This window comes from Eupeodes corollae, chromosome 3 (genome assembly GCF_945859685.1).
Source record: "Eupeodes corollae chromosome 3, idEupCoro1.1, whole genome shotgun sequence".
In the NCBI taxonomy this organism is placed as follows: Eukaryota; Metazoa; Arthropoda; class Insecta; order Diptera; family Syrphidae; genus Eupeodes; species Eupeodes corollae.
Window position 1 is genome coordinate 55,228,439 of NC_079149.1, and position 16,502 is coordinate 55,244,940.

The 16,502-nt window shown below is 30.5% G+C and overlaps 1 protein-coding gene across 1 annotated transcript in view; it reads right to left on the reverse strand.

Annotated features, from left to right (window-relative positions):
- The window catches only part of LOC129952439 (uncharacterized), a 369,098-nt gene that overhangs the window by 36,432 nt on the left and 316,164 nt on the right, over positions 1–16,502 (reverse strand). Inside the window, 1 exon segment of the mRNA XM_056065014.1 lies at positions 9,618–9,938. Within this exon segment, the coding sequence (XP_055920989.1) occupies positions 9,618–9,938 (321 nt within the window).

Consider the following 16,502-nt stretch of genomic DNA (forward strand, 5'->3'; position numbering starts at 1 on the left):
CGATTACAATAACTTCCTATGCAATGTTAAAAAGAGGATGCGATATAATTAACAACTTTAACATCTCATTCTTGCTCGTCTTTCGAAATTTTTACAAACCTTACAAAACAAACATCGTGTGTAATAAGATAAATAAGTCTTAGGTCGATATTTTTTTTCTTAAGATACTTGTGTCGAAAAACATTTTTTCTAAAAGTTTTTCTAGGGTTTCGAAAATAAGCTTGATTTCATAATATTTTTCATGTTCCCTAGAAGTTTAAGTCTTAAAACTGTGTATTTTCTATAATTAATCGAAATGAAATATTTCTACGAAAATATCCTTATGTTTACAGAAATACTTTCTTTACAAGGACATAATTTTGAAGTGTGGATTTTTAATTTTTACAAAAAAAAAACTTTCACTAAGATTTAAAAACAATGGCGTACAATTTTAAATGATTAAATTAAAAATTAGAGCTATTTTTAACAATTTACTAAGGTCAAAAGATGATGTACCGATTTTAAACAACTTTGATATAACAATCTCTAAACAATTTTATAAAGTTAAAATCACAGAATGGATTCCTCAAGAACAGTGGATGAAATTTTATAGTCAGCCGTTTGGGATTCCAATTAATAGGTCCGTTTAAGCGTATGTATGCTTTGCTGTGCTTATTTATGCTTTGCTTATTTTCACAAACTGCCACTTTTTAGACATGTTTGGATGCTCGTTTTTTAATAAAAGACAATAAGCAATTTACTAGTAAGCAAAACGCATAGGAAAAGTATACAATTTTAGAGCCCATTAGATTTTTAAATATTTATCAAATTACAAAATTAAAAGTTGTTTAACGCAATATTTTTTATGAAACAAATTAGTGTAAAGGCTATGTTTTTGACTGTTGTCAAATTAATCGAGTGGAATGGTGGAATGGCGTTGAAAAAAGTTTATAAAATACATTTTGTCAGAATTAGAGCTGCATGTCTGTCCGAGAAAATGCGAAGTTATCAAGTCTACCTAACATTAAAATTATCATAAACTAGTCTAACTGCGTCAGAAGTATAACTGAGAATTAAATTATTCGCCAAAAAAGGTTGTTTTCCTTTAAACAGTTAGAAAAATGAAAAATAGTTTAAAAAAAATTTAAAACTGAATATGCAATCAATACATTTATTCATACTACATACATACTTATAACAATTTAATTAATTTACCTCAATTAATTATAATCTATATTAAATATATAAAAAAACAAAGAATTTTGTGTGTGTTTTCATATTTGATAAAAAAAATATTTATTCGTACACCAAAAACAAAAACAAATAAGTTCCAATGCAATTAATTACAAAAACAATCAGATACAAAAATAAAGAAGAATAAAACACTTATCACACCAACATTCGTTCTCCGCAGGTAAGAGTTACGAGTATAAAAAATACAATTTGAAAAACAAAACAAAAATATAAAAATATTATACTCATTTTAACTTTCAAACAAACGCCCGCCATGCCATCTGCCCACTCAAAGCTCTTTTAGACACTTCAAATTTCACTTCCAGAAGGTCACCGTGTATATTTTATGTATTTACAGTGAGCGGACAAAAATAAACCAACAATCAGAGTCCTGCATCACAAAGGATAAAGAGGACATTTTTGTTGCACAATCCGGAAAGTGTAAATGAGCTTTTAAATTACTAAAAGAAAAAATAATAATCATGGCCGGAAAAATTAAAAAAAAAAGAACAAAAAGAAAATATATAACAAGTGAACATAAATCCAGGATAATGACACTGCAGACGGATATAACTGCAGATACTGAATAGTGAATACATTTTTCTATGGTTGCCTTCTTTCACTATAGTTTATGCGCACAAATGAAAACTTTATAAAATTATAATTCGAAACGAGCTAAGTTTTTGATTGTATTTATTTTTATAAAATTTACTTAAGTTGAAAATTATGATTTTAAAAAAGAAATCAAATAATTGTAAACACACAAAAATAAAAATAAATTCAATAAACATCGAAAGTGATTTTTACATGACACCTGCTCGTCTGTTTCGATGGGATTGGTGTTGATTTTTGTGTAGTGTTTTTAATTAAAAAATTATTATCACACAAAAAGGTTTTTTACCATTTTGATGCAAGATTCACAGTTTAAGATTTTTAAAAAAAGACACATTTATAATTTAAATGATATTAGAAAAAAATTTAAATATGTATGTAAGTACTTTTAAAAAAATTAATTAAATAGAATTTAGTAAATATTTCATATTAAAGTACAATATTCATATAGAGCTGCATCAAAATTATGGCAAACAACTGACGACAAGGAGATATTTTATTTTATATATTAAAATATAGAGAGAGAGAGATAGAAAGTTATTGATTGCATTATTACAATTATCGTCAGTGGACACGTAATTACTTTCTGGCAATGATATTGATCGATGTTGAGATGATCGGCTGCGCAGGCGTCCAAGGCCAGACAGTGGTCTAAATCCAGCAAATAAACGACGCCTTAGTCCAGAATCATTTGGATATGGCACAGATTGGTTGGATGATAAGACTGTTGTTGCAACACCCGCCGTTGATGGGATGCGGCAATCTTAAAGTAAGTATTATACACAGAGTAAAATGCAATGAATAATGATGATGGTTTCATGATTTGGCAAAATATACTTAATATTTCATATTTTTTATATCGAAATTTACATTATAAATACTCCTAAACATTAGATTCAAAATTGTATAGATATTTTATGGTATACTTTAATTTAAAACTTCAAGAGTTTTTAGTGATATTTTCATATTTTTGTAAGAATATAAGATTTTAAATAAACTATTATTTATGTCTGTTGTTCATGTCTAATGTAAAGATATTCTTATTCTCAAGTAGTTTTAGTTTGGTACTTAAAATTTTCAAATACAAATATAATTTGTTGATATACTCGTGCTTGAATATTTAAAATTATAATTGCTTTTACTCACTTGTATATTTAATTACAAGAATTAAGTTCAAAATTGGTAATGTGTTTGAATATTTCTTCATTTCATTTCATAAAAGCAAACAAAGTCTGATAACGTTCTCTTTTTATTTAATAATCAATTTATTAAACTCTTAGGTTATTAAAATAAATACTTCAATGAAATAAAAAAAACAAGAACAAGTTCAGTCCTCGAGAAGAAATTTTAAAGAATTCTATTTAAAAAAATAAGCATATCAAGGAATTTTACTCGTACCTGAATGAAATTATGCTTAAAATACAAAGGTAGTGAAATGTATATCAATACAAGTTTAAAAGATATTCAAACTAATAGAGCACAAATAATATAAATATTGCTTTTTTAAACATAATTTTCAAAAATTAACTCGTCGTCAATCTCACCATATCAATATTTCAAGTACTATTACCTATAACGGTGATGAAGAATCGAATTCCGCTGTAAGGTAGATGGCACCATTCAACCTAGGTAACGCAGAACAATAACTTCTACTACCAAGCCTCGAAGTGAAAAAAGCCATATTAAATCTGTAGTTCAACAAAGCTGCTATGACGGCTATCACTGGGTTTGGTAAGGAGCATGCACAACACATCTTCAAAAATTAGTCGGAAAAAAGCATTCCTGATGAGTGGATAATGGGCATAGTTTGCCCAATACTTAACAAAGGAGAACTTCTAAAATGCGCAAACTACAGAGTCATTGTCTCCCGATGGTCATGCAACTTCTTTAACATCGTTTCAGAAAAAAAATATGCAAAACTCAATCGTCAACAATAGAAGTACAATCTTTAAAAATTCCATCCAATAACTCGAATACTCTAATGACATTGACGTAATTGGAAGATTGAAGGTTGATGTCTGTGGCGTATTATTGAACATTGCGATCAAAGTGGAGAATATGGTTTAAGTGGTGATTCCGGGCAAGACCAAGCTTTTGCTGTCATCAAAAAAGGACATTGAACGATGACGTCTTGAACAGTCATAACTTTGAGGTAATTAGGGATTTTGTCTACCTCGGCACCGCTATAAATTTAGACAACGATACCAGCGCTCAAAATTAAATGGAAATAATTCTGCCAAATCAATTGAGTAGTAAAATCCTTCCTCGAGAAAATAAAGTAACCCTATATAAGACAAACATTATCCCGATTCTTATTTATGGCGCTGTGGCTTATATTTTGTCATGTAAAGATGGGATACCCCTCATTTGCATAGATGGAGAGCGAAGAACAAAATAGATTGTTGAACTGTAAAGGTTGTGAAGCTACACTGATCACTGATCAAGCAAAATAAAAGTCCAACGACTTCATGTAGAGAAAATGGACATCAGCTCTAAAGTCTGAAAAGCCTAGGAATCCAATACCGAAGCACGACAGAGAAAGACCTCGACTTTAAAAGGCTTAGGTTGTGAAGCTACTCTGATCACTGATCAAGCAAATTAAAAGTCCAACGACTTCATGTAGAGAAAATGGACATCATCTCTAAAGTCTGAAAAGCCTAGGAATCCAATACCGAAGCACGACAGAGTAGAAAAAGACCTCGACTTTAAAAGGCACAGGCAAGGAGGAGAGAAGGCAAGGAGAGGAACTCAAACAACTTTTAGTGCGAAAGTGGAGATACCTAGCTAGCGACCCCGAGCTGGGTTGTAGACGCATGTTGTCAGGCCGTCATGAACTGTAGCGCCACCATAAATAAGAAGTTAGAAGTAACAATTTTCATCTCTCCAGTTGCGAAAACAAACAAAATTGTCATATCTGGGACAGCTATGATGGTATGCAGGTTGAGGAGTACCGGGATCAACTAACCACTTTTTTCGTGGAAAATAAGGCTAGAATTTTACGTTTTGGTCAAAGGTGTTCATTACAGAAGCCAGTTTTTGTCTTTTAAATGAAATTAAAGACATAGATTTAGACGATCTACATATATCTCAGGCAGCGCTTTCACCTTGCCACAATAGATCTTTTGTGCAATAAATTGCTCAATAGTCGATACCAACTCAGATTATCTTTAACTTAATTTATAATTTATTTTTGGAGAAACTAAAAATAATTGCATAACTATGTGAAATTTTAAACTTCTTCTTCAGTAAATTATCTTCTAAGTTATTCAAATGGGGTGGCGAAACAGTCCGTTGTGAACCAGGGCCTAGTGACTTACAACTCTCAATCATTCCTGTGTGCGAGTACTGCTGTCAGGAATGGAAGGGACCTACAATTTTAGGCCGAATCCGAACGGCTTATTTGAGAAAGCACTTTTTCATGACAAGATTTACTCTTGAAGGTTTTGTCAATTCCTGCAAGAGGCAGTACCCGCGCAAATTATTTTAAGGTGGCACAGGCAGGGATTGAACCCAAGACCCCTTGCATGACAGTCCAACACACTAACCATCATGCCACGGGTACTGCTTCTAAGTAATTATGTTGCATTAATCAAGGAAAGAAGATTTATTCTTTTAACAAAATTCAAAACCTTGTTATAGACAATTATTCTATTTTTTACCACCATATTAAAATATTCTTAAAAACTCAACAAAATGCAGTTAAACTTATCAATTATTTATCCCTACAAATAATTTCAAAAGGTACGAGTAACTCGTAAAGAAATAAATAAGTTCATTGAATTTCGAATAAACCCGTTCATCTGGATATTAACACAATTTTAAACTTAACCAGGATATTTAATAAATAATGGTACAAGTAGCTAAAAATAAATAACGCGCTTAAATAATCCACATTATAACAATATAATCATATTAACCCAATTACAATTTACCCCACACTATATACGCATTATATATTATGTTTGTAGATATGTTTATAACAATAATGAAGGTAAATATTTTATTATAAATTCATATATATTTATATGCATAAGTTTGTTTGGAATTTCAATTTTGTTTTCAGTAAACAAAAGGATGGAATACAATGTACACATACGAGTATATGTATGTATAAATCCTATACTTCAGCACCATGAGTAAGTTTAATTTGGTAAATGTTATAAAGGGATGTGAAGAGTATAGTATAGTGCACACAAGCGATTTATTTAAGCAAACATTAAAGTGAACCAGGTATTATAGGTGAAAGGATATTAAAATCTGAACCCATTATAATATATTAATTAATATGCTTATATAACATTTTAAATTAATTGTGAAAATTTGGGTTTTGTTGGTCTTTAATGAGATTTAAGTATTGTTCATTTTTGTTTTGGTGTTTTGAAGTTAAATTTTTTTATTTTTATTGACAAATGTTAAATATATAATGCAAATAGTTTTGAGGGAACAATATATTTCAATTATTAATTAATTATTTTCCTGAATAACTCAATTATTAGTTTTATTTCCTTACTTTTTAATAAGGGACAATAATTGAGTTAATGGACTAATATTTACAAAACATGTTTGTACTAAATTTACCTATTCAATCATTTTTAGGGGAGTTTTGAATGTTGTTAAAATGAACAATGTTTTTGAGTTCCATTTTGCTATATCAAATTCAACTACGTCATTAATGAAAATAGAATGATATAAGCTTAAGCTTCGCTAAAATAATGGTAATCACTTTTACTTTTTCTTGGTTTATGGAAAACTTTGTTGGCAGAAGTAAAATTGGAAGAAAATTTGAGCTGTTTGGACAGTAAGTAATTGAAAATCGAAACCGACGACTGCATTCTGCAGTGTTGAAGTTAACACAGGTTGGTTTATTACTTGAAATAAAATATAATTACATTACAAACAACCAAGAGGCGTTTAGAATTGGACACCAAGATGTGGACAGCTTGAAAGATAACGTCGTTGTTATTACTCCAAAATCGTTTCGGTTGAACACCTCCGTTGAATTATTCAGGTGTCCTGGTTGACAGGGTTTGGTTGGCAAAAACGAGTTTTATGTTGGTTTTAAACAGAAAAAGGAACAAGAAGTTAGACGATTTCTTTGTAGATTTTGTAAAAGGTTTTCCAATATGGGACGGGTTGATTTGGACAACTCGTGGCGGCCACAAATTATCATGGCAAGTGGTAGCAACGATTGGCTTATTGTACCCATTTTATAGGTACATGATCGTTCTTCAAAGTCCACTATTGGAAGTTTTGTTCTTCTTGAAAGTCTGCCGTAGAGACCAGTACAGCCAATTCCGCGTTTCCCACACAAAATTGGACTGTCGCAGACCACAACATGGCAATTTGTTATCCTTTCATGGTTATTTCGAACTGAGGCGACGTAAATTGGCTTCCAGGATCCTGTAATTCGACCTCTTTAGACTTATTAATGTGGGGCTTTCCTAAAACCCAGGTCTATGAGAATAAGACGCAAGCCGCGGCCCTTAAGGATAATATAATCGATGCAATCGGTCAAATTCAGTCTTCTTTATAGCCCAGTAAAGCGGCGCCGGCCATTTTAACTATGTTTTACTCGTATTTCACACATAATTTCTTTGGCTTTTAAATAAAGAATTATTCCAATCTTAAAATTAACCCACCCTTGATGGAAAAAATGGGAATCTAATGTAAAATTGTGAACGTAATGAAAGCGATAAATGAAAGTAACGTCTCGTATGTTTGGGATGGTGAATTCATTTAAGATAAGTTTGTAACGGAAATAGGTGTTAAAGAAAGCTGCGTTTTGAGAACCATACTTTTAAATTTATTTATAAATGATGTATAAAGAATACAGGTGTACTGTCTAATATTTGCAGTAGGCACAGTTTTTCTACCGGAGTCAGTCGATGGAATCCAGAATATGCTTACCCGTCTTAAAGGCTTTTGCGATGTTTGGAATCGTTCAGTTGTATAATAATATATACAAAGTTGACCATAGTTCAAACACAAAACTGTTTCGAACAATTGCAATGTATATCTTGATGTACGGGCCAAATCTGGGGATACTCGTATTCCAACCAATTTCGATGATATAGAAATGTGCATAAAATACTTTCTTTTAAGGATTTATCGATTGCCCTCGAATATTTTGCATGCTATATTTGGAAACAACAGTTCCACCGTTCTTAAATTGAATTTTCATTATGTATTGAAAATCTTGGAGATGCAAGACAAAAGACTACCCAAGCTGATCCTGCATAATTTTATCAAGAGGCAATCTTATCAGAAATTGGGAAAAACTGCCAGCTGATTTTGGGGAAAATGTGCACATTTATGTACATATATATTTGCCCGGGCTACTTGAGGATCTGTTTTCAGAACGTATTAGAAGAATCAATCGCTCTATGTATAATACATAGTTGTTTATTGGAAGGACAATCTTCGCAAACAGGATGATTTACAGTCAGTTAAAATTAAATCTTCATGAATATACGTACTTCCTAAGCCGGTTTCCTATTAACATGATAACTTAAGTATCAAAACTTAGAGAAGTCATAATTTAACTCAATTACAATCCACATCGGCCTGAATTGACAATTTTGTGTAACCTATATAACCAATATTAAGGAGAGAGAGTGTGCCTACCATCCCATTGCAAAAAGTTCCATTCTGAGAGGGATAATAAGTAAGATACTTTAGCAATGCATCTACGGATATAAACAAAGTCTTTTGCGTTCTTAATGACGTTGCTAAGATATAGAACACGAATAATTAAAGTCGACTTTTAAAGACAAACGAGAATAAAATATAAAGTTTTAAGTATTAAGTTCAAAAAGAAAAGAAATGTCAATCTGGTAGACGGCCTAAAACTAAACTTAAATTAACACTAATTGTAATATTATTTTATGTAATAAAATAAAAATTGCTGCCAATACTAGTTTTTGATTTAATTATATTTAGTTCTCTTCATTTCTTTTCAAAATACAAAACTATAATGCTGGTTGTAGTGAATATGAGTTTAATCGTCAAATATCAGAAACATTTTAAAACACTTATTCCAGTTTTAGTTGAATTTTTTTAAAGATGACAAATATAAATATAAAGAGAAGAAGAAGTTGTTGAAATAGATCCATGTTAAGTGATAAAGTTGCAATGTTTTAAAACAAAAATGAAATGTTCATTATCAGGCTTTTATTAAACCGTACTGAAATTTGGCTCTAAAATAAGAAGGTAAAATGTATACTCGAGAATACCACTAACATTGAATGCTTTCTCTCTAAAAATGTAGCATTTTTGGGGTAGTCACTTAGATAGAAAACGACTGGGTAGAAGAATCGCTGCATTTGCAGATAAAAATTCAAGTAATCATACTTTTTTTTTGATTGTAAAACAAAAGCTTATGAACAAATAAAAGAAAACTGCATGCGTTAAACAAATTTTATAAAAGAAGTTAGAAGCTGAAGGTACATAAAAAAGAGTTACAAAACATCAGAAGATATACAAGTTTGCAACAAATTATCACAATCTTTTCTGACTAATATATCTAACTGAGAATCAAATATAGACTTTAAAAAACTCAAGTTAACTCTGTGATGGTTGCATTGTTTGGTATTGCGTGTTATAGTATAAGTTTCTATTTAATATACAAACAAAATTAAAAGTGATACTTGTGTTCCGAACATAACAAAACATCTACGAAAAAAGAAACAGGGAAGAAGAAATTTAGACTTTTGAAAATTAAAGTACTATTTTTGTTGTTGTTTTTGTATTTTTTTTGATTTTTTTAAATAAGAAAGCGATTTTTGATGTCGGACCTGAAGAACTAGAGATATCTTGTGTTGGAGCCGCGAGACCCCTCGATCCGCAAGGAGCACTCGGTGCCGTTGCCGATTGCCGATGCTGCGAGGTGCCTCCTCGGCGACTCCCAGATAATGATGGTACAGGCAGTGTCGACCTCTCGGGACATTCGGGAACATTGACAATTGGTATCTCATGTTGGGATTGAAGCTGCTGGGCTATACTTGGATCCAATGCCCCAATGGGCTTAAGCTGGACGGATGATTTTTCTGCATTGGATTTACCAGCATCCCCGGCTTGCTTAAGGACTCGATAGATTTGATCGATGTCCGTGATTTCTAAATCGCGCACACACAACACATAATATTTTCAAGTAGTAATTAGGTTTTTATTTATTAATATTTTTTTTATTAAGTATGCGTACAATTATGTACATTATTATTTTCCCTGGGTAAAAAAAATCAATAAACTATAAATCAAATCGTGCTAAAACCATTTGTCTATATAATAATATAATTTTTATTAATCATCTATTTATGGACTTGAACATCTTTAAACAAAACTCTTGTGTTTATCTCTACGAAATGTGTATGATTTTGTAAGTATGAAGTGTGTCCTAAGATGAAAACGAAAAGCCTGTCTAAAATGCACATGCACTAAGAGACAGGCTTTGAAATGTATGTTACAATTTTAAAAATTTTGTATTTGTTTTTTTTAAATACATTTATGTAATGTAAGCTCTGATGTAAGATGCAATATTAATTTTGGATGTGATTGTAATTAATTTTTCTTTTAATCAAGATCTCCAATAATATAAATTTTGTGTGTACCTAATTGTTCTAATCGCTCCACTCGAGGGAGGTTCTGACGAATCGAAACATTCATTGGACTGGCCTCATCTCCTATAACGTTGAGGGTATAGCTTTAGATAAATTTTGTTTTTAAACTTTTTTTTTGTAATCTAAAAACTATAAAATAGAAGTCAAAAATATTGTCCAAATTGTATCAAATTATTTTTAATGGGAAAATACTAATAGATTAATTTGTAGCTTTAGAAGTATTGATTTATGAGATTGTTGTTGGGCGTAGGTTGGCTATAAGATATTGGGATTTAAAAAGTATTTCGTGGTTGTTTTTAAAAAAGTTTAAATATATTTATTTATGGTATTGTAAGTCTGGGGAACGATTTTTAAGTAGAGTTACATTTCAACTTAATATGTCAGATTTAGCAAACACCTATAAGTGTAATTTTTTTCTTTCACAAATTACAACTATTTTCCCCCAATTATTTGACTTTAATCCTAATGCTTGAATTGTGTCTTTGGCATATTAAGGGTAACAAAACTCTTTTGAGTTTTTGCTTAATAGACATTAACATAAAATGTGTAGGTAAATTTATGATGACTTCAAGGAACATTCTGCACTTTTATTATTGTGTCCTTCTTAGGTTTAATCTTAAATAGTCATAAAACGAAACTAACACGTGTTTGGTAAACTGTGATTATTAAAGTTTTGATGCTTCAAGAATCATCACGACAGCATCCTAAAAGACTTTGACCCTCATAGAAGGGCCTTGTTGTCGTATAACATAATCGTAGCACCTGTTACTGACAAATACTTTCTCAAATTAATTTATGTCTCAAAGCTTTTTGAGTTCTCTTTTTTGTCACGAAACGAACAATATTGTGGTTTTAATAAAAACAAAAATGACACAAATATCAAAGTTTTGATTAAAGTTTTATTTGAGCACGTTTCGTCTTTGAGGAAGCAAAGATTGTTCGTTTTCCTTATACAAATTTATCATTTGAAATAACTTATTATTTATTTTTTACATTAACTAATCTTTGGTTTATCGATTTTTATCTTTTTTCTTTAAGAAGATACAAGTGTATAAGTAAAGTTTGTAGGTAGGTAAACTTATTGCAATATCTTTTGGTTTTGTATTTGCCGATTGAAAACAAAAAGGAAATGTTCTGAATAAATAATGTGTTTTCTATTTTATAAACAAGTGGGGTTCATTTTCGATTAGAATTAAATGTTTTCTTTTCTGATCTACATATACATACAAACATACATATCTGTCGTATACTGTAGAAACTTATCGTTGGATAAATATTTGTGGCTAAATATCCTTTGATTTGTATGCAACGGTAGTTGGGTGTTGTCATTGGTTTCAGATGGAAAAATAATTCATTATCATAAATATTGATTAACATTACGTACAATACATACACAAGTAGACTTATTCGTAATTTAGAAGTGAGGAAACTAGTAATAATTTCCTTGAGGGTACTTTTAAACAAACGTTTATTCTGAAAGATGCTTGAAAAAATGAAGCCAATTTCTTACATAAAGATATCCAAATGCATAAGTACCGACACTTAAGTTCTTGTAATAATGTCCTCAAAGATAATGTTCAAAAAATCTGTTTGAAATGTGAAAATTTATTTGAAGGATGCAAGATCCAAGATAGGCATGTTGAAACAAATACATATGTCAGGCTTGGTAGAGTAGGAGGGTATATGACAGCATACAATATTAAATTTTCGAATATATTATGATTTGAATTTTGCAAGTCATAGGTCGAAAGTTATTAAGTCAATATCAATCCACCGGAAATAAAATATAAGTCGCTTAACGCATGAATAACGTTGGGTAGTATTGAAATCTTAGTTATAAAGTGAGTTGTGTAGCCCAAATAGCGCGTTTTTTAAAAAGAATTTTTGCAAAAGCCCCTGATGTCACGTCGCAAGGCAGGCAAAGACGAGCATAATCCATGAACATTGCCTCTCCATCTATCTTAAAAGTTCAACATTTCAGGCCTTTGGAGAAGACCTCAAGGACCTCAAAATAAATTCATACAATTGAAGACGCATGAAAACCTGTTTGCTAAGGTTTTGCCCTGTTGCCCTAAGAAATGTTGGAATTGAACAACTATTTTTTTGAACATTTTAAAAGCAACTTTAATGAAATAATATACGCATCCGATGATGTTCAAAAGCCCTTACGAGATTATGGATGCAAATGCATCCACAAATGATTTAAAATTTAGAGGAGGTTTTGAAAGTGTCTTTGAAAATGAGAGAAGGAAAATTATTTCGTTCAGAAGTTATGTGCAAAACCATGTTAGGTGCCTTTTATAAATGAAGTTAAGAGGACGAGACTTCGTACAAGTCGTTGAAAAAGTAATTCCTAATATTGTCATTCTTTTTTTGACTTAGCTTGGGCCTTCTCATAGAAAGTGAAGGGTATCTTCCTTCGTCTTCTTGTCCTCACATTCTCAACATACCTACATCAGGTGAACCGATACCTATTCTATTCATGGGGTTACAAAATCTGAGGCCTAACTAGTTTCAAAACGAATTTTCTTTTACCTTTGGAAATCTTTCATAGATCCTAGAAACTCTGTAATTTTCAAGGAATGCTCACCTGATGTTTTGCGTTTTCAATAAAAATGTGGTGGATTTGTTCACAAACCTGCTCTATCGGTTTGTATATCATTATAATACTTTATGGCTTGGACTGAGCATTCATCGGTTTTGGCCAATTTGTCTGTTTTTTCTTCACCCTCAAAGTCTCAGTGCCTGGGACCCAACAGAGGGTAACGAAGCTTCCAACTGCATTGCTGTACCAGTCTTGACTTTATGACAGTGGCAGATATGGCCTTGATTGATACCTGAATGTCGTTAAAAATATGGTTTATCTTTGTCTTTCAAATTGTCGGAAGAAAGATCCTTAGCGGTTTTAGGAACCACCAGTACTTCTGTTTGTAAAGCACTGCAGTAATTTGGAAGTTTTATTGATCTTTCTAGGTGAGGATTACATGACATGACCCTACCGATTTACCTGTTTTCGAACCCTCCGTAAAGAATGGTAAAACTGATAAATTTTGTATTTTGGTACTACTTCTAAGGTAAGGCGAGTTTGAAAATTTAACCAAAGAGACTTTTTTGCAGAAAATTAGATTACCCATTAATTGAAAAGTTTTTTTTTTTTACATGATATAATAAACTATTCAGAGTTGTACTTCTATCATGTGTAAAATATTTAATTGAAACCATTTTTTGTGTGCCATATAATATGCAAACCTAAAACTATCTAAGAACAAAATAGAGAAAAATGTATTCCCAAAAACAAAACTTTTCAATTCAACTGGTACACCTGCCTATTTCTATATGGTATAAATAAAATAAAAGAATACATTCATGCATCCACCCTATAACTATATATACAACATAGTTTTTAATGCTTAAAGGCATCACCTCAATTTTAAATAATTGAATAATAATACAAAAAAAAAATAATTTGAAACAAATATTTCAACATACTCGCAGATATCATTCAGAAAAAAAAATTGTTTTTCTATTTCGCTTACAAAAGCATTTAAATTTGACCTTTCAAATTTATTTCACGTTACGAAGATTAAATTGAACCCAGAAAGTCCGTTGCTGCTGAAGCTTTACGTGCATTAATATATACATATGCATAGTATGTACATACATAGATGTTGATACATTCTATGAATGTAGGATATTGTATGTGTTGAGAAGCACAGGACATAGTAGGGGTGCTATATGCTATGCAATATTTATGAATGTACTATACAACGTAAAATTATTTAAATGGACTTGTTGTAATGGGATTCCTTGAATTTATCAAGGATTTCACAAATCACGACAGGTGACATAAAATTGAGAGGTGTTGGGTTCAGTAATAAGACAGAATTCTACATAAAAATAGCCTTAAGGGATTTAAGCTTATTTTTATTTCTATGACTTTGAATACTTATACAGAAAAAAAATGAAAAGATGTACCACAAAATTAAAGAATATAAAGTTATAATAAGTTCATACTAAAATGTTGTCGTAAAAATGCAAAAGAAAACGATTGTACTACATTGGGTCACTTGGGCGTATACGCAATTCTTTGTGTTTTTTTTACATACGAAAGTATTTATTCGAAAACGTTACTCTCGCTTGTTTTAGAACCCTATTATTCAAAGTAATGTCATGGTTGCCAACTTAATAGTGCTTCTGAAGTGCAACAACGAAGAAATTAGATTCAAAAATTGTTTTTATCAAATTAAATATAAGTGTTTATACTGACAGTATAAATGATTAAATTCCCAAACTTTTTATAATTAGTTATTATAAAATGCTTCCACTTATGTACGAATATAGTTAAGTCTTAAAAATTCTTTCAACTAGAAAAAATTTCTTTGTAAGGGTTATTAAAAGTGGAACATAAAGTAAACCAGATATAGCGCTTTAATTGTTGAACAATACAAACAACATACTGATTTCTCGGCCGCAGTTTGAAAATTTGGAGAATTGTGAGGGTTTTGAATTAATCTTACGTATAATATTTATCTCTTAAATGTAAGGTTTTCATTTAAAATGAAATAAGACAATATTTTCTATAAGAGGACATAAATCTGAAGAATATATTTTTACTTTAAAAATATAAACACATGTAAAATCAATGTTTACTAAGTTTAAGCTCTATTTTGTAGGTTTTTATTTTTTGGAAAAAAACTGTCAATTCGTTTTTTTTTTTTAGTTTGACAAAATGACAAAAACGGTATTTTTAGTTACATACAATTATGTTGGAGATAAAATCATTAATTGTTCGTAAGATATTAGAGGTGACAATAATGTTTTTTCACTTTTTTTATTTATAACAAAAATTAAATTCAAGTCGCTAGCGTTATTGATTAGTGAGATATTTCCAGCTTCTTTCTGGATTATTATCTATATTACAAAATTTATTTACAGTCCATATCTCCACTGGTTCTTGAGACATGGACGAAAGCTTCTCGAACGTAAGGGTGTACGAACGTATGCACTCTAAAACATCTCTCAAAAATCTTTTTTTCAGACTCTAGGGACCTAGAAACGTTGAGAAACTTCAAATTTTTCAATTCGATAAATCGGACCGATTACAATAACTTCTTATGGAAAGATAGTAAAATTACTCAATTTAAGGAAATAAAAATCAAACAATTTTATTAATTTAAGGTCATAAATATTTTTTGCATTTTGTTTTACGAAAAATATAAACATAAATCAAAAAGTATTTCTTTAGAAATATTATTTTCGTATTCTTGTTCCAAAATAAATAAAAAACATTTAAAAGCAATGCTTGACATGGACCAATTTTATTTTGATTCACTTTCCATAGAACATCTCAAAACAAAACTCCCTTGGTTGTTAGATTAAATTTGGTATTACTTAGCATTTTTAATCTTAATAACAACGTTTGATAATTTCATTGTGTTTGCGCTTATAATGGTCCTTATAATAAGAACATACGTAACCGATTTGTAGAACTTCAAGCATAGGTAAAAGTGGAAAACTAAGTAGAAAAAAAAATAATGATCAAAAAATTACCAATTGGCGGAAAAGCTATAAATCAGCTAAGAAATACATGGTCTTTTTTCTTTATACAGGAAAAAAACGCAACAAAAAAGCTGAAATCCACGACAAAGCTTCTATTAGGAGTTACTTTTATTATATTGTATCTATAGTCGAAAAAAGAATCCTCTAACAATGTCACAATGATTATCAATTGATCCCCAGACAACAGTTTCATCGAGTGTATCTTTGGAAAAATTCATACCCATCAATAAACATACACATAAATATATATCCTATCCCAATGGAAACCAATAATTTTGTATTTCGTTTTTCGTTTCGCTTCAACTGATGACATATCAATTTTCAGAATATAATACAAAATTCGAATAGGTATTGGCTATATAAACCTACATACCTTATAATACATCTTATTCTATTTTTATTTTAAGAATACTCTCGTTAAATGAGAAATCCGATTTACAACGAAAATACATTTCAACCCAACATACACAACATTATACCCCCGTACAACAATCTCAAAAAGTT